Consider the following 22,676-nt stretch of genomic DNA (forward strand, 5'->3'; position numbering starts at 1 on the left):
TTTGGAGGATTTCCAGTCTATTTCTGTTCTGCTCCAGATTTTCTCTCTCTTTTAGGCCTTGTTTAGACTTGCGGTTGGAGAATGGCAAAAATGCACAGTTGAGCTAGATTTTTGCTGCTCACCAATAGCCCACCATTAAGCTGCCATAGGCAGTGGTCTGGGGTGTTTAGATGCCATGCCCGTGATTCATCACTTACCCAACTTGTAGTGATAGGCGAGCAGAAAGCCCAGAGAATGTTATACATTCAAGTCAAACGGCGTGGCTACGGGGCATTTGTTGGCAAAAATTGGGTTAAAACAGGTGGTGAAGAAGCATTGCATTACATCCTCACTGGCTGTAAGTAACCTCTGAATCCCAATCCGAGAGCTCCCAACTGTACCTGATTTCGAGGGACTGTCTCTGATTCGGAACAAAGTCCCTCTGTTCCTCTTTTCTCCTCATTTTGGTCTGATTTATAAAGGTGTATATAAAGTGTTTCTCAGGGCTAAACCTTTAATCCAATTTCAAAACTGCTGCATTTGTAAATTTCAAAAGCCAATATAAAGAAATAGCAGTGGGTTTAACTACTGTATTTATTGGCGTATAACACTAACTTTTTCACCGTGAAAATCGGGTGCAAATAGCGTGTGCGTGTTATACGCCAATACTTAAATTTTAGCTGCCTTATTTAAAATGTAAGTTTTTTTCCTGAAAATTCCCTCTTAAAAAGAATGCGCGTGTTATACACATGTGTGTGTTATACGCCGATAAATACGGTAATCATTTTCTTTCTATAATTCTCATTTAAAGAGGCAGTGACAGGAGGTGTGTCCCATGCCTACATACCTTTGCTAATAGGCGTCCCTCGTTCCCATCTCAAAAAGTTGAGAAGTATGTTAACATGTTGCTAACATTAATAAAGTGCAGCCTCACACCATGTGTAGTTGAACTGTTTTTTTGGCAAGAGGGATCTGAATATCTCTTTGTTGAAAATATCTTCCTTCTAGTAATGTTTTGTTGAGTGACATACGTTCCCGTTTAATGTGAATTACAATATCATTTTTATTAAATGTCCACGCCATTATAATGCACATCAGCACAAGCTGATGCATTATCATATGTCCTGATGCCATGACATGCATTTTGATGCATTTCCATGTATTCCAAAGGGAAAGGCATCAAGCAATAATGTGAAGATGCAAATCCAACCTTAGTCTTTAGAACACTTTTTTTACATGATTGGAACTGTGATTTTAACACTGAAAACTAACAGCTTTGGGCCCCTGGAACAGGAAACTAGCATACCAGCATGTGCAGAAGGCAAGGCAACTTTGTGATTTGTAATCCAAGTTCCCATTGATACACAAAATATATTGGAACAACAATGATTTTAATCTCTGCTACACTCTGTGTTCAGTTACAGGGGAATAAAACAACCTGCACATTTTATTAGACAGAGAAGAGTTATGTTTTCCTCTACTTTAATGCCACAAAAAAAAAAAGATTCAAATAAATTATTGCATTCTAATGTGCAAAATTGTAAAAGTTCATTAAAATGGGATAAATATTTTAGGTTTTTCATTCTGGATCTAATGCTCTGTTGCCATGATATAGTGTTTCACTGCTTGGAATCAATTTTTGCAATTCCAGGATAATTTGAACTGCGCAACAGAATCCTTCAAGCAGGTGTTCTGCTTTTGCGTTGCTAATTTTCTTAAAGTCTAATCTCACCAAAAAGAAAGTGTTCAGCAGAATTAAATTAACGAGGTCTCTTACCGACCTGCTACACTTTTTTTTTTCTGTCTGTTCTTAGAAAATCATCTTAGCAGAGAAATCCTTCCATTCCTCCATGGCGCTTACTTTGGGCATGGTTCTAAGAGTCATCTTCATTGATGATTTTAATATATAGCTTTGACATACACCAATAGACTGATAACACGTCTTATTTTCTTCCAAGGAAATCTCCCCATGGAGTCAAGTGCTTGCTCTCCTTGCAGGGTTCATAGAACTCTGAAATGCTATATTTGTTTTGCAAAGTTTTTACCAAGTGACATTATCGGGGCTTAGCAATGCTAGCCCTATGCTATGCATTAAAATGTTTTTGAGGTCTTATATCTCTTCTAGGGGAACATTTTTAAAATTCCCTTTATGTTGCAGGAAAAGTCAATTTTGGTAATCTGTTCTGAATATAAATATTATGATCATAAGAAATACACATTTTGCATAGGAATGAAGGATTGCTGCTCAATGTTGTCTTCTTTATTTTATTTTATTTTTGATACACGTACAACTATAGGAAAATTGAAACTACATATTTGATGCAATTTTCTAATAGCATTAACCAAGAAGTATGACCAAAGCATTTGGCCATAATTCTCTTCTGGGTCACAACTTATTTCTGCCATCCATAGAATGCAGGAGGGTAAAAGAAAAACCTTCTGCCTTTACAACCACTTTAAGTTTCCTTATACATGGTTGAGTAAGTATTCTTTGAATAGTGAATTTTCACTTTGTTTCACCTCATCCAAAGGGAAAATTCCCTTTGAAAGTTAACATGTGCTACTCTTGTAGAAAATCAGGGTCAATATATTTATATTGTTACATTGTATTTCTTAATTCAGCTTCCTAAGGCCCCTTTTACACATGGCATGTCCATTTTGACGGACTCTGCTTGCTCAGCGGGAATCGATTCGTTGATTTCCACTGAGCAGGCGAATGACATATTCATCTCCGCTCACTGTGGAGGACAGACCTGTCAGAGCCCTGCTGTCCTCCATGGGATCAGATCAGATAAAAATGTATCTGCCTGACCATTTTCATTCGATTCTATCCAATCCAACCCACCAGATGGATGGAAAATAGAGTTTTGATCCTTCTGCAGAAAAATACACAAAAAATAAAGATTACACAACAATAATGATAATGTTAAGCAAACCAGCAATGGTAGTGCATATAAAGTGCATATAATTCATATAATATGGCAATGAATAATGTGATTGTGAATCTGGGTGAACTGGTTGTCTGTAGATAACCCACCACCATAAGGAAAGAGGCTTACCATATAGGCTGAACCCAGGTAGGCATATGCATGATGGGTCAACCAAGCTTTTGGTGTAACACACCCAAGGAAAGGTGCAGCTACCACAACTTCCAATCTGGTAGGGATCTGTTAAAGTAATGACATCAATAGGTATCCACCATAGGTATAATGACCGAAATTCATGAGTGGTTCCTCTCAATATGACATATGGCAAAAGGAGAACAATTGGGCCACATAGTGTGATTCCATTTTATGTGTAAAAAATGTATTGAAAAATAATAAAATGGTCACTCACATTTGAGAAGACATTAAAAGCATATGGATAAAACTAAGTAACACAGTGGCATCAGCAGAGCCCGTCGTGACGTTTCATCCTAATAAGGCATCCTCCGGGGTGCTGGTCCACTGCAGCCACTGTGTATTTATAAGGTAAATGATCACCCCCAAATGAGGAACAGCTCTATGACCACCAAGCAATCATAAACAAACCACTTCCAGTTTGTAAATATGGCACCCATGGCTTGCACTTCCAGCCTCACTTTGAAGTATAAGTCAAACCTCAATATGTGTGTAACCGAAATGCTATAATCCAGACCATTCTCTGCTATGCCAGATAAGCAGAGGATGTCCGGAATCATTAATTGAGTAAAATGAAAGTTAAATGAGCCAAGTGCCGTTATGTAATATTGAAACTTGCTGTTATGATCACTATATAAAAAATTATAATACAGCAAGGAAAGGGAACAGAGTGCTTGCACCATAAGACACCAACAAAATGGTGCTCGAAGTAGCAAGCAAAGTTCTCTATTGGGCGTCACAGAAAATATGGTGGAGATACCAAACAAGGATAATCCAAGCCTCATTCTGGTCTCTATTGATTAAAACTGGAAGTGGTGAAATACCCAGAAGTGAACCAATCATCAGAATAACAACAGAATCACCCAGAAATGAGCCAATCGTCAATAACAACAGGGTCACTGACTTATCTAAAACCAAAATCACTCAAAACAGGAGCGAAATGGATATGAATATTAATCATATAATTGTCTGTATATGTCCTGGATTAAAACATATATAGTGCATTGTTATATAGTTAGTACATAACAATCCGGACTTCCCAATAGATAGAGAGCTGCCCCCCACACAGGGATCAATGCTGAAAATTCATAAAAAATATATACAATGTGTATAATATGAACCATACATGAATATAAAATCACCATACAAACAGATCCACCCCATAACTGATGAACAAAAATAAAAAGATAAAAAGATATGTTGTCTATCTGATAACATGCCCACGTGGAAAGCAATATATTGGGCACACCTTTTCAATTAGAGTAGGGGAACATATCGCCAAAATAAAAAGACATTAAAAACACGGTCCCAAGACATTACAGGGAACATCACAACGATAACTCTGAACCGTAAAAGTAAAAGCCTCAATAGGGGGTGTCAGTGTGGGGAAGTAGGCATTCCTAGCATGATTACATTTGGATGCAAACATCCCTACATAAGCCTCTATGATATAACTAAAATCCAACAAATTAAAGTAGTGGGCCAGGGACAGTACGGTTGGGCAGGAAAAAGATAGATAGATGATGCTGGGTGTCCTCTAGCCAGGAACTAGAGGCTCTAGTGCACAATGTGAGAAACTCACAGTGTACAGTGAAATCAGAGTGAGCAGTTTCAGTACAGGAGAGAAGAGTGTACAACTTTGCAAGACTGAATATCAGGCTGGATTTCAGCTTTCACCTCAGCCATGAAGTACTATAATCTTTGGTTACAAACCCTAGATGACTTCAGTGGACTTTTAGAAACTTACGTTGCTTCCTAACAGAGGATGTCTCACCACCCCCTTCAGTTGCATGCAGAATGGCGGTATTAAAGCTCCAAATTACAAATGCAAGGCTGATTACTTCTTGAAAGCTTGAGAAATTCATACCTATCATACCCAGATTTACATAAGTAATACAGCCGGGCGATAGAAGTGGCACGTTTGATGCGGGACACATCTCAGATTGTTTTGTGGGGTCTTGACACATTCATTTCCAACGAGCAGAACAGTCACAGTTTTGCTCATAACAGGTTTAGCTAACTACGGAACGTCTGTCACATTTAGATGCATTGAGAAATGCTCTGTGAAGAACTTCAAAGGAATTGTGGCTTTGAAACACTCCAATAATTTCTGTATTCTGAAGTGACAAAGAATATTCACATTAAACAGCCAAAACCTTAACACAGGTTGGGTGGAGAGATTTAGAACAATGACCGTTGGTAGCAATAACCGAGGATGTAATTAACCTTAAACTTCTGTATTTTTGGTTTAGTTTCGGTGTAATACAGATAAATGCATTCCCTTCTGGTGGAAATGTGACACAGTAGATGACTGTGGCGATGGATCAGATGAGCCCCCAGAGTGTCGTAAGTATATCTTTTGTTTTCTGCTCATAATAAATTTTGTTTTAGAGGCATTTTGTAATGGCTTTGGGTCAGTTTTATTATATGTTTTTAAACCAGTTTTACTTTTTTTTTGTTACATTATTAGTTAGGCTGGGTTTACACTAAAAACGGATGCGGCTGACAGCAGGGACCCAGTTTATCCCCGTTCTCTGGGACAAATCAGGCCTGCATTTTTGCCTGAATTCAGACCTGAAATGGAGCCAAAGACGCACAGGACTCCTGAGCAAATTTGCTCCACAGCCACTCCGGAGATGTGTGGACCGGCTCCAATGAGTCGGTCACAATCCCTTATTTCAGAGTCCCCTGGAAACCCTCATCCAATTTGCACTAGTGTGAATCCAGCTTTAATGATAAACTAATGTTTACACAGGCCACATGCATGACACTGATGTCATAGAGCATCAGCAGTCTTTCTCTAACTGTCTATCTCTAATCTCCATATAACCCTAAGGCTAGGCTCACACTAATGCGGTGACTTTGATTCGATTTTCAATGTGTAGTGCACTTGTGGTACTACTTTGTACATTTTTGAAAAAAAATTTAATGCGTTCTTTACTACTTCGACTTATCCCTGCTGCCAGCCAGCAGGGGTGAGTCATTGGTTGCTAATGAGCTGGCGCTAGCCGGCATCCTAACAATAATGAGTCGTCCCTGCTGTCAGCAGGGAATATAAACAAAAGAGTCCTTCAGGACTGGTATGGCTTTTGAAGGGGATCCCATTTAAAAAAATTAAAATAAATGCTTGGGATCCACTCCAAAATATATACCAGGCCCTTCAGGTTGGTATGGTTTCTAAAGGGAACCCCAGAGCAAAGAAAAAAACATATTAGGCCACATGCCCTCAACATGGGAGGGGATGCTTTGGTGGGGCTCCCCCTCATACCACCTTGTTTCTATGTTGATGAGGACAAGGGCCTCTTCCTCACAACTCTGGCCAAGTGTTTGCAGGGTGCAGTGGGGTGACTTATCAGAATATGGAAGCCCCCTTTAACAAGGTAAGATCCAAGTTGCATTTGAAATTGCATTAGTGTGAACCAGGCCTTAATGCAGAGAGTGGGACTGTGCACACACACTTAAGTCTAAACTATGTATATACCAGGCTTTTTTTCAGCAGACCTGTAAAGAATCATACATTTAGCCTTATTTCAAAAGGCTCTAGCATTTAGTTGTGGCTAGAGCGTACAAGCGCACCATCCAGCCCATTGATGGCAGCCTATAAAACTCTATGAGAGCCTTACACCTGCTTCAACTGGACAAGGTTGGGTGGTACACTGAGCGGTATGTACATTTAGGGCAGTATGCACCCAGGGATGAATGCCCGAAACACAAGCTGTCTACATTCTGGGGATACTGCCCTAATTATACATACCTCTAGGTGTACCACCTAACCCCATCAAGCAGTACAGCAGTGGGGATGGTTTATGCACCTGTGCCCCTTAACCTCAGCTAAGCGCTGGAGCCTTGTGTAGTGGGGCTACATGTCCAGTGTACATGATGCTTAAAAAGGAGCTTGCAGTGACATATGTTGACTAGGAATGTTAAATAAAATATTTATTTGCAATTTTTCATATTTACATATGTAAAAAACAGAAAACAAGTATTTTCTTTTTGTCATAAGCATAATAAAGAAAAAAATATATATATAGAACAAAAAACATTCCCCTTAGCATGCTCATGTTTACAAATTGTCATGATTAAAGTCCTGACATGTCACTATACACAGCACTAAAATATTTTTTTCCACTTGTACCTCTATTGTTAAACAGCCATCCTTAAGCTATGAAAAGAAAGAGATCAATAAAAAAAGAGATCTAATTAAAGAAGAAGTAAAGCCTACGTTTGTGCAGTTCATTCTGCACTTATGTGGACCCATTTTCAGCAGACAGCAGGCTTCTGCTGACGTCACAGAGCTGGTCCTGGGACAGATGGCGACCATATGGGAATCTGCCCACATGCCTGGACCAGCACCCAGCTCAGACTCTGAGCGAGCCGCTAAGAGCCTGAGGTTGCCTCTCCTGCCCCCCTTCACAGCCCAGCACTCCAGTAAGTGTGCGGGGCGGTGGGGGGCAGAGAGCAGTGACCGACAGTCACCATGCTCAGGAAGAACTGAGTAATCATTGGTGTTTGATTGTTCAGTTCTCAATCTTAGTGCCGGCAGGGGAACTGATCCTGCATCCTCCTAGGTAATTTAATAATAATAATAAAAAAAACGTATTCCCATACTTCTCTTTTGATTACCAAGAAATTCTGTAAACACCTCTTTTTTTAGACATTTGTAAACATAGCTGTCGGTAGGACACAATTGCCAGGAAGTTTGCTGGCAATAACAAAGGATCATTCTAACGTTAAATGTCCTGATCAAGTCACTTCACTCTAAGTGATAGTATACCTTTTTATTTTATTAATTTGATTTTATTTGTTATATCCAGTGCACTGTTTGTGTTTTTACCATTAATCTTGATAATTTAATAAAGCTGTATTGTTTTCAACAATAAACATTTTGGGGCTTTAGTGGACTAATTTGGGGTTTTGTGTTTCTCTGAAAAAAGCCTGAATCTGATTATTGTTAGGTAACAATAAAAAGTACTTTACATATTGTATTTGCATCAGTCCCTTAGGTTTCATGTACAGTAGCCTACACTTGCAGCGCCTAAACTTGAGTTTAGGAGCTATTGGCGTTTTTTTGCCAACGCTCCTTAACTCAACTTCATAAAAGCCTATGTGTCAATGTGCACATAGGCTTTTAGGAGCTGTAGCATTTAGGTGAGCTTCAACCTCCAGCTCCTGAAAAAACAGAAGAATCGCATTCAGGATAGGAACGCTTTGTCAGCTGGCCATGGGAAAATGCAAAATGCTGCAAAAATGAAGCAAAACCATGCAATGTTATTGCCCCAATTTTGGCATTTTCCCTGCAACCACTGTAAAACTAAGCAAGTGTACATAAAGCCTTGACTAAAATCCATGCAGGTAGTGTGCTGGTTGGGAATTGAATTAAGGACCCCGATGCTGCAAGGCAGGAGTGCTAACCACTAAGCCTCTGTGCCCCCCCACTAGGGGTCAAGATTTATAAACCATGTGCAATGTAGGACATTGTTTTTGCATAATCTGTACAAAGCACACGCCACAAGCATTTACCAGATGATTTTTTTGATTGGCCCAAAGTCATCAACATAATTATATTATTATTAGTAAGCTGCTATTACTTTTTAATTCACATGTATTACTTCTGATAATGGTGCCCTACATTGTGTCCTGCATCTTTGACTATCATATTATTCCTGTATGTTAGTTACAAGGTATCATAACTTAACTTTTAAATGAAATAAAAAAATTCAGAGCTACCAGATATTTGCATGTCTGTCCTGTTATGTAGCACAGTACATGCATGAAGTTCACGCTTATGAACTAATTAACAGTACACCAGCTGTTGCTATGCCAAGTTCTGTAAAATGTGCAAAAAAGTTCAGAATGCAAACTACTTCACACTCCTCTAACTGCTAGAGAAAAGGCAACTAAATTAAACATGAACAGGATTTACACTTCAAAAATGGGATGCATTGGTTAATTACTCAGGATGTTTTACAGTTGGGTTCTGTTGTTGGCATGCAATGGGAATAACAATTGGCATAACAAACGTAAAGCTTCAATGTTGGCATGCCAGCAATATGTTTCTTAATTACAATGAAAACAAAAGGCTTTTTTTTTTCCTATTGACATTGATGTAGCGGAGAATGCATTAGCCTATGCTGTTGACAAGGCTTTTGTTTGGTTTTGCCGGGGTTGCCATTTTAGAATTGGAAGAGATATAGTCACAGGTCATGTACACACCAAGATTCTTGCTCTGTTAAGTCATAATTTAGGAATAGTGCAGCAGTTTGTGAGGCTTGAAAATTGCCCCCTGCTTTCTTTCAGAGTGTCCTCCATAAACTGACATTTGAGTCACAGATCTGGTGGTCTGACTATGTCATAGTCAGGGGTCAGGCTCAGCGACCAGTAGCTATAGCAGTAGTAAGGCACCTACTAACCAGCTAATAAGTACAGAAGCAGATCACTCTGGCAGATGATACAGGATCACCTGAGGTGTGGAGTCTAAGTACTAACCACTAACTATGCTCCCCATGGTGGAGATGGGTTTTGTTGCATAATGCCCTGTACACACGGTCGGATATTCCGACTACAAAATCCATCAGATTTTTTCCAATGGATTTTGGCCCAAACTTGTCTTGCATACACACGGTTGCACAAAGTTGTCGGAAAATCCAATCATTCAGAACACGGTGACGTAGAACATGTATGATGGGACTATAAAGGGGGCAGTAGACAATAGCTTTTGTCTCGTAATTTATGCTGCGCATGCATGGTACTTTGTCTGTCAGAATTGTCTACACATGATTGGAATTTAAACAATCGGATTTTGTTGTCGGAAAATTCTAGATCCTGCTCTCAAACTCTGTGTGTCAGAAATTCAGACGGAAAAAGTCAGATGGAGCCCACACGCGATCGTATTTTCCGACAACAAGATCCATCACACATTTTCCATCGGAAAGTCTGATTGTGTCTACAGGGCGTAAGAGTACCAGGTCAAGTTCCTCTAGATCCTCCCACCAGGAGATGAACAAGCCGCTGTCCAGTAAGAAATATATCAGGTAGAGAAAAGCAGAAGTGTATTCAGTAAACTAGCCAAAGGTTGGTAACAAGTGATAGTGAAGATACAGGTAGCAGCAGGATTGACAAGAGTGAGATATTGGCTGGAGGGAGCACAATAATCTGGGAAAACACAAAGTGCAAAGACATGTCGTAAATAGAAAGTTTATTTGAGGAGCATGAAGTTCAAAGTTCATGGCAAACAAGATTCAAGGCAGAATTGATCAAGGAATTGTCCAGGGAGCTGTATAGCATTTCAGGTAAGAAGAGACATTGCCAGACACAACAGAGTTTGCAGGTTCAGATCGGGGCCCTGACAGAGTAACCTGTTGGTTTCCATTTTCTACAGCAAAATGTTTGTGGACAGGGCCAAAAGCACATGAAAACACCTCCAAACTATTGAGTTCAGGTATTTTCAGTGAAGGGTACTACACAACAACATACAAAGACATTTTAGAGAAATGTGCACTTTTAAACTTGTGACGACAGTTTGGAAAAGGCCCTTTTCTGTTCCAGCATGACTGTGCACAAAGCTAGGTCCATAAAGACAATGGGGGAATTAAATAAAGCCCTAAACACATTTCTGAAGGTATAACCCTTTAAAATGGCCTGGCCAGATTTTAAAAAAATCCCTGCCTCCCACTTTGGTAGCATTATCGACACAGGCAACAGATTTAGCACAGCAGATACTGCATTGGATTCTAAAATAATTGCCCCCAACTAGAGGTAATTAAGACCAACTGTAATTTGTCAGAGGCCTCATGTCCTCCCCACCATAAGAAGCCATGACTTCTTATCCCCCTGATTGTTTGACATGTTTGATCTTAAAGAACTTGAATGGCTTATACAGAGCCTTGACCTTAATCCTCAATACTTCTGAGCTAAACTGAATTGCCAATTGCAAGCCAGGACTTCTTGTCTAATGTCAGTACCTGAACTCACAAACTGACTGAATGGGCCCACATTCCATAGACCTAACATTCTAATATTGTAGTGCCTTCCAAGAAGAGTGGAGGCGTTTTGGCAACTCCATAAAAAATTTCATGGTTTTGAAATTGAATGTCCAGCAATAATCCCCAAGAGATATCAGAAACTATTAGATGGTTTTAATTTTTAGCATCAACCTAAAGCTAAACTATCAATGCTTTCTCTTGAAAGCAAAGATAAGCTACACACGAAGGGAGAACTGATATGACTGAAAAGAATTGCACAGTGTAGCAGCTGATGTTGATTCAGAGTTGATTAGGATGAATACAAATATCCAAGTCAGAATGTCAAGTACAACTTTCAGTAAACTCCATGGTTGGTGGAAAAAATCTTTCCTGACCCCCGAAAGGGAGTCACATTTAGTCCCTGGATTAAAACATTTCCATAAAATCAATTTATAATTATTTATGTAGATAACATTAGTTGTAAGAAAAAAATCCAGTGCTTTTAAATTCCAAATGTATTTGGCTAATTAAGCTTAACAGACAAGTGTGGGATTTAAAGAAATAACCATTCATAATCACCTCGGATCGATGCTGCATCTGTCCCCCGCCAACTCTACACTGGCAACTGGGTGATCAAAGGCCACTGATCGATCATTTCTTCAGTCTGCTCTGAGCACAGAGCAGTGACTGTCTCTCCAGCTCTCACTGGAGATCCGGACTGTACAGGGGATGGGAGTGGCTGGCTCAGTCTTCCAGCAACACACTGAACCAGCTGATGGGAATGAATGTGGGAACATTTCTGGCATTATTGTCAGGATCCCTGAAGAGCTTGGGCTGTCTCTGTGATGTCAGCCAACAGCAGGTTTTAGCCCGCTGTTGGCTGAATCAGCATCACAGGAGTGCAGAACTAAGTGTACTCCTGTGACCCAGAAGAGAAGTATACCCAAAAGTGTTAGTCCAGTTATAGGCAGGGTCTACTGGACTGAGTCAGACCCTGGCTTATTTTATGGGTTGGATACTCCAACAGTGAGATCTCCTTTCCATTATCTCTGTCCATCTGTGAGTTTTGGATGCCCCCTCCCAGAAAAAAAAACATGAAACCATGTACAAACTGAAGCCAAACCATTATACTACTTTATATAACTGTGCTTTATTTCTCTTTATTAATGGGAAATTATTGAGGAACACAAGTCCAATTCTATATCATAAATGACAGCTCCTTTTTAATTTGACAGCTGAGTTCAAGTGCCAACCAGGAAGGTTCCAGTGTGGCAGTGGACTCTGTGCCCTCCCAGCTTTTATCTGCGATGGAGAAAATGACTGTGGAGACAACTCTGATGAACTCAACTGTGGTAGGTGATTATGTCACATGTGAAGTCAAATAAATATGATACTTGAAAAGACAATCAACTCGGATTGATGGCCTGTGTCAACTGGCTTTTGACTTATGTCAGTGGGCAAATGCTTCTTTCTTTCATGTACATTCCTCCATCATTTTGAGACACTTCTCAGATAAAGTTCTTTAAAAGGTGTATGAGGTGGTATCAAAAAGTTTTGAGTCTATTTTTGTAACACTCCAACACAAGGCTGCATGCACAGTCGCAGGGAGCACCAACCTTCATAAGTCAGTGTGCCAAAAGACATCATCCTATCTACAGCGGGAGCTGTGCAACTGGTGCTATTCTGACCATGTTTTTACCACATCTGCTGTTTCATCGTGGACAGCAAAGATGTCAATGATGGCAACAACGCTGATGTTGCAATGAGTCATTCCAGGTGTTTTGAATGGCACGTGAGCTTAAAAAGTGGAGAAACATCACTGGAAGACTACGAGAGATCAGGAAGACCTTTAACTTGCTCAACCCCTGAAATAGTCAAAAATATTCATCAACTTGTGCATCATGATCATTGGAGAGCAATCGAGCGTGTCGCTCAAAACACCTCGAACAACTCATTGCAGTATCGCCGTAAACTTGCTGAATCAAATCAACCGTTCCTGTGGCAAATTTGCTCAGTTTCACCCAGAATTTTACGTTTGCTGTTTGTTCTAACTTGCTGTCCATGATGAAATAGCAGACATGATAAAGCACATGGTCAGAATAACACCAGTTGTACAGCTCCCCATGTGCACAGGATGATGTCTTTTGGCACACTATATAAAAAAAAGTGTTGCTCTACAAAATAAGAATAAATGTATACAGAAAAAAGGTGTCTGTCCAAAAAGTAGAATTATTTAGCCTATTACACAGATAATAATTATACTACTTAAATTGTGCATATATATAAACAATACACATAAGTGAATAAATGTAAAGTGTACAAAAATAAAGTCCTCAGGTAAATAATGATACAATATTTGCCTAGGGGACCATCAATAGTCCCCCTGGATATGAGGAATAGTATACTGTATATATCGGGCACTTTGGAAGATATTTCACTATTTTTCATAGCCAGGGGGACTATTGATGGTCCCCTAGGCAAATATTGTATCATTATTCACCTGAGGACTTTATTTTTGTACACTTTACATTTTTTCACTTATGTGTATTGTTTATATATATGCACAATTTAACTAGTATAATTATTATCTGTGTAATCGGCTAAATAATTCTACTTTTTGGACAGACACCTTTTTCCTGTATACATTTATTCTTATTTTGTAGGGCAACACTTTTTTATATATTGATTGAACTAAAAATTTCCACTTTTAGTGTGTTAGCGGCTGGTCTGTTAAGGATAGCGCAGTGTTTTTTCCTTTTAAACTATAGTCTTTTGGCACACTGACTTATGAAGGTCGGTGCTCCCTGTGAATGTGCGTGCAGCCTTGTGCTACCATCTATTGGCATGTTACAAAACTAGTCTTGAAACTTTTTAATACCACCTCATATTTGATCTCCTTTTAAGCTATATGCCACAAGATGGTTTTATGTCCCTATTGACTTGAATGGGGACAGAGACAGTTTTGATGTGATCAAAAGTCATCAACATAGGCCCTTAGATCACAGGAAGAATATTGATTTTGGTTTACCAACTTCTTTTCAGATACATATGTCTGCTTGTCAGGACAGTTCAAATGCACTAAGAAGCAGAAATGCATCCCATTAAATTTACGCTGCAATGGCCAGAATGACTGTGGGGATGAAGAGGATGAGATTGACTGCCGTAAGTTGACACTGATTTATAGAAACATTAGATTACATGAAATATTGAATGAAAACATATTTAATAGTTTGAAGATAAAATCAACAGAGTCATTAAAATTAAAATGCCAATAACAGCTCCCTGCAAAAAAAAGTAAATATGTACGCTTCTTGCTGTCTGTGTCAGTGATTGCCACTGTAATCCAGACATATTGGGGGATTTTTACTAAAACTGGTGCACACAGAATGTGGTGCAGCTGGGCATAGTAACCAATCAGCTTCTAGTTTTATTGTCCAAGCCTAAATACACAAGCTGAAGTTAGAGGCTTATTGGTTACTATGTACAGCTGCATCATATTCTGTGTGCTCCAGCAAATCTCTCCCATTAAGCCTAGGTTCACATTGGAGCAATTTGGCATGCGATTTTACATGCCAAATCGGCGGCAATTGCCGGAAATGGCAGTCTGAATCGGTGCGACGCTGCATTTGCGGGGCCTCCCCAATTCCCAAAAGTAGTTTCTGTACTACTTTTGGCGACTTCGGGGTTCAATTTCCATAGACATATATGCAGCAACCCGCACAGATGTCTCTGAAATCGGCCCCGAAGTCAGGACTGACATGCAGGAATGAAATCGTACAAGTTCAGCTGAATGTGCACAATTTCATTTCCGCTGTCAGTGTGAACCTAGGCTTAGTCTGCAGAAAACAATCCTTCCAGGAGCATCGATCTCTTGTGTCCACCACTTCAGTGGTGCTTCCCACCAACCTTTACATCATTCTATAACCCAGTAGAGAACTCTATTATTGTCATTTTAATTCAAGTGATAAAACTGCTTTAAAGATTACTGTAGCTCCAGTCTATAAAAAACTAAGAGTAAGCAGCTTCAAATACTATAGCTGTTGACTTTTAATATAAGGAAACTTACCTGTCGAGGGATCCCACGATGTCAGCACCTTGAGCCGATTTGTCAGTTGGTTTTGGAGGACAGACAGGAAATGTTGTGGATCACCGATTGGCAATTATACCCAGAACTGGGAGCGGGTACCTGTCAAAACAAGGTACCCCCCCTCAAGTGACAAATGTGGCAGTGGAGAGGGGAAGGGTGAGAACAAGCAGCGCTTCCTCTTTTGGGTGGAGCTCTGCTTTCACATCTTGCTGACAGCGCAGCACATATATGCTACGGCAAGAAAAGTGGGCTTTAATACCCAGCTGCTATACATACTGTATGTACCCCTGACAACCTACGGTTGTACGCTTACTGCACATTCCCAGCACACTGTCACTCACAGCTCTCAGTCATAGCTTCTAACATATGTTGCCCTATTGCTTTAGCATGCTATTCAAAATGATTGCCAATGCTATGCATCAATGCATGTAATGTGTGTCCTCGCTTGTTGCAGGAACGCATACTGTACACTAATACTTGCATTTCCAAATGTAAATGGGCCCTAGCTTGCCTAAAATCATATATGACCCTTTTTTGTAACATATCACATGCCAAAATTCTTTTAATACAATTCCATGCTTTGCAGTTTGGTACAAACACAGGTTTGTTGCCTTAGTGCGTTGGGGTGTCATTCATACTGAATTGCGCTGCCACACAGCAATACACGTTACATGTGTTATTGCAACGCAGAAGTTTAAGTTGGCTGCCTGATTTAAATTGGTCATTTTTTACAATACATTTCAAAAATAAAATTATTATTAAAAAAATGTACCATGCCTTTAAGATCATTTACATTATAATTTCCTTCTAAAGTTTAATTTCCTTTTTCACGCGGTGTAAAGCCTACACACGAAAGGAAATCTATATGAATTATTTAAGGTACTTATCTTACTAAAATACAGGTAATTATTAAAGAGTCTGGCCACCTTCTTGAAAGATTCAGAAAAAGTGTTCGGCATTTCAATGTATGTCTAATGGAATCTTTGCATTAATACCCGTTGAATGAGAAGCTTGAGAAGATGCGCTCAGTATTAAAATGTACACTTATTAAAATGGATGAATTCTGCTCCTGTTTTGTTCTCTACTAGCTGAAAATAGCTGTTCCCCGGACCACTTTCAATGTAAAACTACAAAGCACTGTATATCTAAACTCTGGGTGTGTGATGAGGACTCCGACTGTGCTGACGGATCAGACGAGGCCAACTGCGGTGAGTATCAACCATTAAACATATTTCTAGCAGCTGTATGTATACCAGACAAGGACCTCGCGTCCGTCCGATCTTTGATATGAACCCAAGGCCTTTTCAACTCTAGATTCAAACAATTGGATGCGCTAATGAATATTATTGCTCTCTTTTGTTGAGTTCAGTGGAGAAAGTATAAAGTTATGTGAAGCAATGGACCCAAAAAATAGTAATAAGATTATATACTTAAAATTTGATTTTTGGTTTATTTTCTTGCATTTTTTATAAAAATAAGTATTTGGTGTCGATTAACTAAACTCAAATAGGCTGTTCAGTTTGAAAGGGAAGTTAGACTTTTTTAATTTTCCTTGCATGTGATTGGGTATTTATGCATAGTGAAACATTAATACATTTACTAAGCCCTGGGGCAAATTCCCATGCAAAGTATAACTTCCCTTTCAAAGCAAACAGCCAGTTTGCCTTTAGTAAATCAATCTTTGTGTTGCTTAGAAGGATGTGTCTCCTTTTCTTTCTTTTAAAGTGGAAAAGTGAAACTCCAACAAAACTGCAGTTGCTCCAGAGCTTAGTAAATGAGCAGAACCTTTGATGACTTCCATCATCCAATCATGTGCAAGCAAAAATGTGTTTTTTTTTTATTTTGCAAAGTGAAATTTGTTTAGTAAATCAACCCCACTTTATCCATATGTTGGAGTTTCACACATTAAAAGAAAGAAAAGGAGACATGTCCTTCTAAGCAACACAAATATAGATTTACTAAAGGCAAACAGGCTGTTCATTTTGCACAGTACACAGTTTATTTCCCTTTAGCAAATCAACCCCACTGTTTGCACGTGTGTGTGGGGGGGGGGGCGGGGGGGGGGGGGGGGGTGGTGGTGGAGGGTAGTATCCTTTTTAAGCTTTTTTTTATCTCTATGTACATATTAAGGGAGTTGCACTCACCCCCTGTACCTTCCTGATCCCCTCTCTAGATTGCTTTTTCATAGTTTTCAGTAGAGAATACACAATAAAGCCAGTCTCACTGTCAGCAACACCTTGTAGGATGCCTAAAAGAATTAATGGAGAATGCAATAAGTGGTGGTCTCTGGGAAAGGAAGCAACATAAAATTTCCATAGCAGGGACATAAACAGTAGTAATTTTCTGCTGCATTTTTTTATGCACCTCTTCACTCTGCACCCCTATGCTTCATTACAGTGTAAATTAAGGTCTCTCTTGTGGAGACCCATGTTGATCAGGTGCAGAAAACAGAAGATCTCTGCACGTGATGTTAGCAAGCCCTTAAGTATATCTAAACAATGGACAATATTTAGTTTGTGGGTGCACTGTGGGGGAGATTTACTAAAGCCAGTGCACTCAGAGTCTGGTGCAGATGTGCATGGTAGCCAATCAGCTTCTAACTTAAGCTTGTTCAGTTAAGAGTTGACAATAAAACCTGGAAGCTGATTGGATTCTATGCAGAACTGCACCAGTTTTAGTAAATAACCCCCTGTGTATTTTGAACAATTGCCATGTTTTTTCTTTTCCTATTATATTGATTTCACTTGTTTGTTATCGTTCATGGCATCTCAGTGCTGCTAAACTCCTCTGGCTTCTTTTGCCTACTTCTTGCCTATATGCACTCACCCCACCACCAGTTACACATTAATGCATTGAACAAGCATCTTAAAAAGGGACAAAGGGCAGAGAATGCAAGGTGTGTGCTGACAGAGCCACTTGTAGTTTCCACCATGGGTGCATGGAGTAGGGTGACAATGCAGGAGCATAATTGGGAGACCATTGTCACCTCCTAACAGGAAGTGCCTAAACAAGGACCATCTTGATAGGATCCCTAGGTATACTTTTAATGCAATGCAATGCAAAGCCCAACTCTGGGTAACTTAAAAATTATCCATTGCAGTGAGGCTGCACCCACACTGCAAGGATTAATTGCTCATTTGGGCCAACTGGACTTGCTAAAGTAGATTTAATTACATAATCCTCTGTTCCTCCACAATGCTAGATTGGTCCCTACAGCCTCTTCTCCCCCTATGCTTCAGTGGTTTAGGGTCCTGGTGTCTTCAAGACCAGTGCAGGGTTTATAGTAAGTCTGCTGGAGTGAGGGGATTGCCACCTTCCAGGGGAGTGGAGATCAGGTAAGTAAAAGCACGTTTGCGCTCCTCTAGACTAAAACAAGCAACATTTTCAAGATTCCCATAGTTGGGCTTTAAAAGATTGAAAACAGCCTTTGGCACTATATTACCTGTTGAAGCTTATATAAAATCTTAGTGATTTGATTTATATTTATTTTACTTTCATTTTTCCTAAGTAAGTCAGTAAAACAATTTAATTATCACTTACAACTTAATATTCAAACTGTTGGGGCTCTGAGTTCAGAAGTAGTCAGAATCCAGCTGCGGGCTTTTTGTATAAACCAAGTGAAAAGAAACCCCACCAATCAGCATCCAGCTGTCATTTTTTCTATTGAAGATCAGACAAAGAAAGGAAACATCTGAATGGCTTCCAAGGAGTGACATTCCTTCTACTGTATATTCATTATTCTTGTTTTTACAAATGAGCCCAGGTGTCCTGTGTACGAGCTACCCGCCGAACGTAATAGAATAAAATAAGGTTTGATCAAAAATTCCACACAGAGCCTCATAAATATGCATGTTCTACTTCTCTTTATAATCAGCTATTTCAACCTCAGCAGTGACTAGTTGTTATACACTTTGCAAAACTGGTTAAAGTAATTAGTTACCTACTGTGACTAAAAAAGAATAGTCGTAGTCATTCATTACTTTTGCTGCACACATCTTCTAGCTGCACAATTAGAAGAGAGTCAAAGGTCTGAGCAACTAATTAAGAGTTGCAGAGTAAATTAACCTTTGTATCCCATTATGCAGAAGACAAATGTAATCTTTTGTCACAGAGTTACCTTACTGATGTTGAAAACATAAAAATCAGCTGTTGATACTCGTCCATAAACATAGCATTGAAAAAAAAACGAAAAAAAAACGACAGAGCATTGAAGAGGACATTATTTGTGGATCTTGTTTTCTTTGATATGTGTGTACAATGTGGCCCAAGGTAATTTGGGGACAAATGTAGACTTTACAGAAACTAAAATGTTAGCTTTATCTTTTGTTCCTCATTTAGTTGTATCTAGCACTTGAAGTTGATAAAAAAGAGAATAACAATATCTACACATACATCACATGCAAATCTCTTTTGTGAATATTTTGATGCTACTTTTGAAGGACTATATTTTTTTCTGAAACTACATATAGGAACTTTACAAGAAGACCTAAAAAATTAAGGGATGGGCAACTACATGGCAAGCGAGGTTTAATGTTGAAAAATGTAAAGTAATGTTCTTGGGGGCTAAAAATATGAATGCAAGTCACTTTCTAGGTGAGGAAACCTTTGGAGGAATGCAGGATGGGAAAGGTTTTGAGGGCTCTGGTAGACCACAGGCACATAAATGGCATGCACTGCCAAGCAAAGCAAGCAGATTATTAGCATGTATTAAAAAAGGTATTTACTCAAAAGATAAAACTATAATTCTATTGATTTACAAACGTCGTGTCTGGCCGCATATTGAGTATGTCATCCAGGTCTGCTCACCAGTCCTCAGGAAGGATGTGCTGGAACTGGAGACAGTCCAGAGAAGGGCAACACAGCTGATAAGGGGACTGGAAGACCTTGGTTATGAGAAATGACTACAAGCATTAAATGTACCTGTATAATCCCTAGAGAAGAGACTCTCAAGAGAATATATGATAGCGAAATGTAAATACCTCAATGGTGATTTTAGCACTGTTCAGTTTCAGGGAGCTTATTAAGACATGTGGCCACTCAATGAAATCGGAGGAGAAGCAGTTTAACCTAGACTGTGTAGTTTTTTTTTTTTTTTTACTGTCAGAGCAGTAAGGATGTGGAACTCCCTTCCACAATTGGTGGTGTCAGCGGGAAGTATCAATCCTTAGAAAAAACTCTTAGCCCTTGTACACACGGTCGGAGATTCCGAAAACCAAATCCGCCGGAGTAATTCCGACGGATTAATTCCGGAAGAGGTCTGGAAGTGATGTTGCATATACACGGTCGGACTAAGTTGTCGGAAAATCCGATTGTACATAAGGTGATGACATTATTTTGTTATGACGGGACTACGTTCAGGCTAGTAGCCAACAGCTTTGGTCTAGGAATTTGATCTGAGCATGCGTGGCACTTTGTCCGTCGGAGTAGGCTACACATGATTGGAGTATGTCCGATCGGGGTATTTTGTCGGAAAATTTTACCGGCAAGTTGGAAAAGTTGGTCCGTTGGATATTCCGATGGAAACAGTCCGATGCAGACCACACACAGTCGGAATATCCAACAAAACGGTCCGATAGGAAACATTTGGTTGGAATCTCCGACCGTGTGTACAAGGGCTTAGATGGACATCTTAGCGAACGGAATATACGTGCAATATACATGCCAGGTCGAACTGGGTGGACTGGTGTCTTCATTCAACCTCACCAACTATTTAACTTTGTAACTATGTTACCTAGCTAGCTTAGGCAGAAATAAGACATAGGACAGCTATAGATGGGAATATTTTCTGAGAATGATGAATAGGAGATATTTGTCTATCCTTGTGCACTTCAGCTTATCACCAGGATCTGCTACCTACTAGCCTACCACTACCAATGGTACATGTGCAATACCTTGCTCCTTTTTTCTTTTCAGAGAAAGATTAGGGATTTGACCCGGTCACAGGGAGTTTTCCCAAAAAGTTAAAACAATCTTTTACTTGTTTCTCTAATTCAGCTATTCCCAACTAAGATTCCGCTAGAGGTTGTTGCTAGGGTTCTTGAGCTGTAGCTGGTTTATCTCCCATTTGATGCTGCCTGCATGGTTTTGTGAGAACCAACTGTATAACACCCATGATCATTTTAGCTGTGTAAAAAAGAGGCATTTTGACCACCACTGTAACGGAAACAATCTGACCACTGGCCCCCCAATGTAAGGGGCATTTTCCCACTGGCACCCAATGAATTGGTTTTAGCCAAGGTTCTAGGAGAACTGGAAACTATTTTAAGGGTTCCTCTGGTTTGAGAACGTTTGAGAAAGGCTGTTCGAGCATATCTGGCCACACAAGGTCCCAAGCTACACTAAAGTAAAGAAACCTCTGTAGGACTGATACATTATTTTTTCATGGAAAATCCTGTGTGTGAGCAAAATATCATTAAGCTGCTTTATAACTACCAAGAGATTGGTTAAAATGGGTGAAGATATTTTATCACTAAAGTCTCTTTGCACTGAAGATATATCTAAGACGCCATCTAGCAATACCTCACAAAGTTGTCATATTTTGGCCGACTAGACATTCTCTTCTCCTTTTTTCCAATAAATAATTCTATTTTGCACTTCATTTTTTGTAGAAATTTAGAGATGTTTTTTGGATAAAAAGGACTTTCTAAACATGAAAATGCCTCTAATAACTTTTGTAACTGGCTCACCATTTAATGAAGGCAATAAACAAAAACACTACATGCAGCCAGCAGAAGTTGAAGAAAAATAAACATGCATTCATCCTTGTTTTTATATAATAAATCACTAAATATATGTTGTGTGCATTTCATTTATGTTACGCCGAGCATTCCATGAATTGTAGCCTTAATTAGGTAGACAAATTGCTTTTTGCATGAAGAAGCTTTGTTCAACTTATTAAACTCATCAAAGGCTAAATTAATAATTCAAAATGTAAGGTAATTAAAGAAGAACTCTGCTGACCTCTATGTAATTTAAATGACCATATAACTTACGTGAGTACAGAAAAACTAAATTTTGGCCATTTTTTTTCCCTGGCTCTTATCAGGTAAACTTTGTGGCCAAAGGTTTTTGCAAACTCCTTCAAATGATTTAATTAAAGTGGAACTACATTGCATCTGAGCACCACAAACCAAAACACATATTCATTTTTTTATATTCAAAGGAATCTTCCCCCCATCCATCCAGTTCTCCATTTTGAAATACAACCCCCTAGCATTTTTGGCCATCTTGAGTAAGGGCGGATAATTTCTGTAGCGTTTACTTCCTGGAATCCATCTGCAGATCAAGAATGCATGCAAGAGAGTGTGCTTAGCTGAGAATACCCTTCCTCCTCTCCTCCCCTCCTGAAGACTCCTGGGATGTATGACATAGTTTGCCTAGGCAATAAAGCAGGAAGTAACTGAAGAAATTAAAAAAAATTTGAATTTTTCCATTTTTTTCAAATTTTTCCAAATATTTATAAATTCAAATATTCGTAAATTCGAAAATTTGGAAATGAAAAAAATCCAAAAACCCAAAAATTAGAAAATA

The 22,676-nt window shown here is 39.3% G+C and overlaps 1 protein-coding gene across 1 annotated transcript in view; it reads left to right on the top strand.

Moving 5' to 3' along the window:
- LRP1B (LDL receptor related protein 1B) overlaps window positions 1-22,676 on the top strand; it is a 2,110,020-nt gene that overhangs the window by 1,862,024 nt on the left and 225,320 nt on the right. The window contains exons 63-66 of the mRNA XM_077447755.1: window positions 5,351-5,444; window positions 12,295-12,411; window positions 14,102-14,221; window positions 16,235-16,354. Of these exons, the coding sequence (XP_077303881.1) occupies window positions 5,351-5,444; window positions 12,295-12,411; window positions 14,102-14,221; window positions 16,235-16,354 (451 nt within the window). The remainder of the gene's footprint in view (window positions 1-5,350; window positions 5,445-12,294; window positions 12,412-14,101; window positions 14,222-16,234; window positions 16,355-22,676) is intronic.

The sequence above is a fragment of the Lithobates pipiens genome, unplaced genomic scaffold (genome assembly GCF_037356315.1).
Source record: "Lithobates pipiens isolate NorthernLeopardFrog02 unplaced genomic scaffold, aLitPip1_a1.2 Scaffold_22, whole genome shotgun sequence".
In the NCBI taxonomy this organism is placed as follows: Eukaryota; Metazoa; Chordata; class Amphibia; order Anura; family Ranidae; genus Lithobates; species Lithobates pipiens.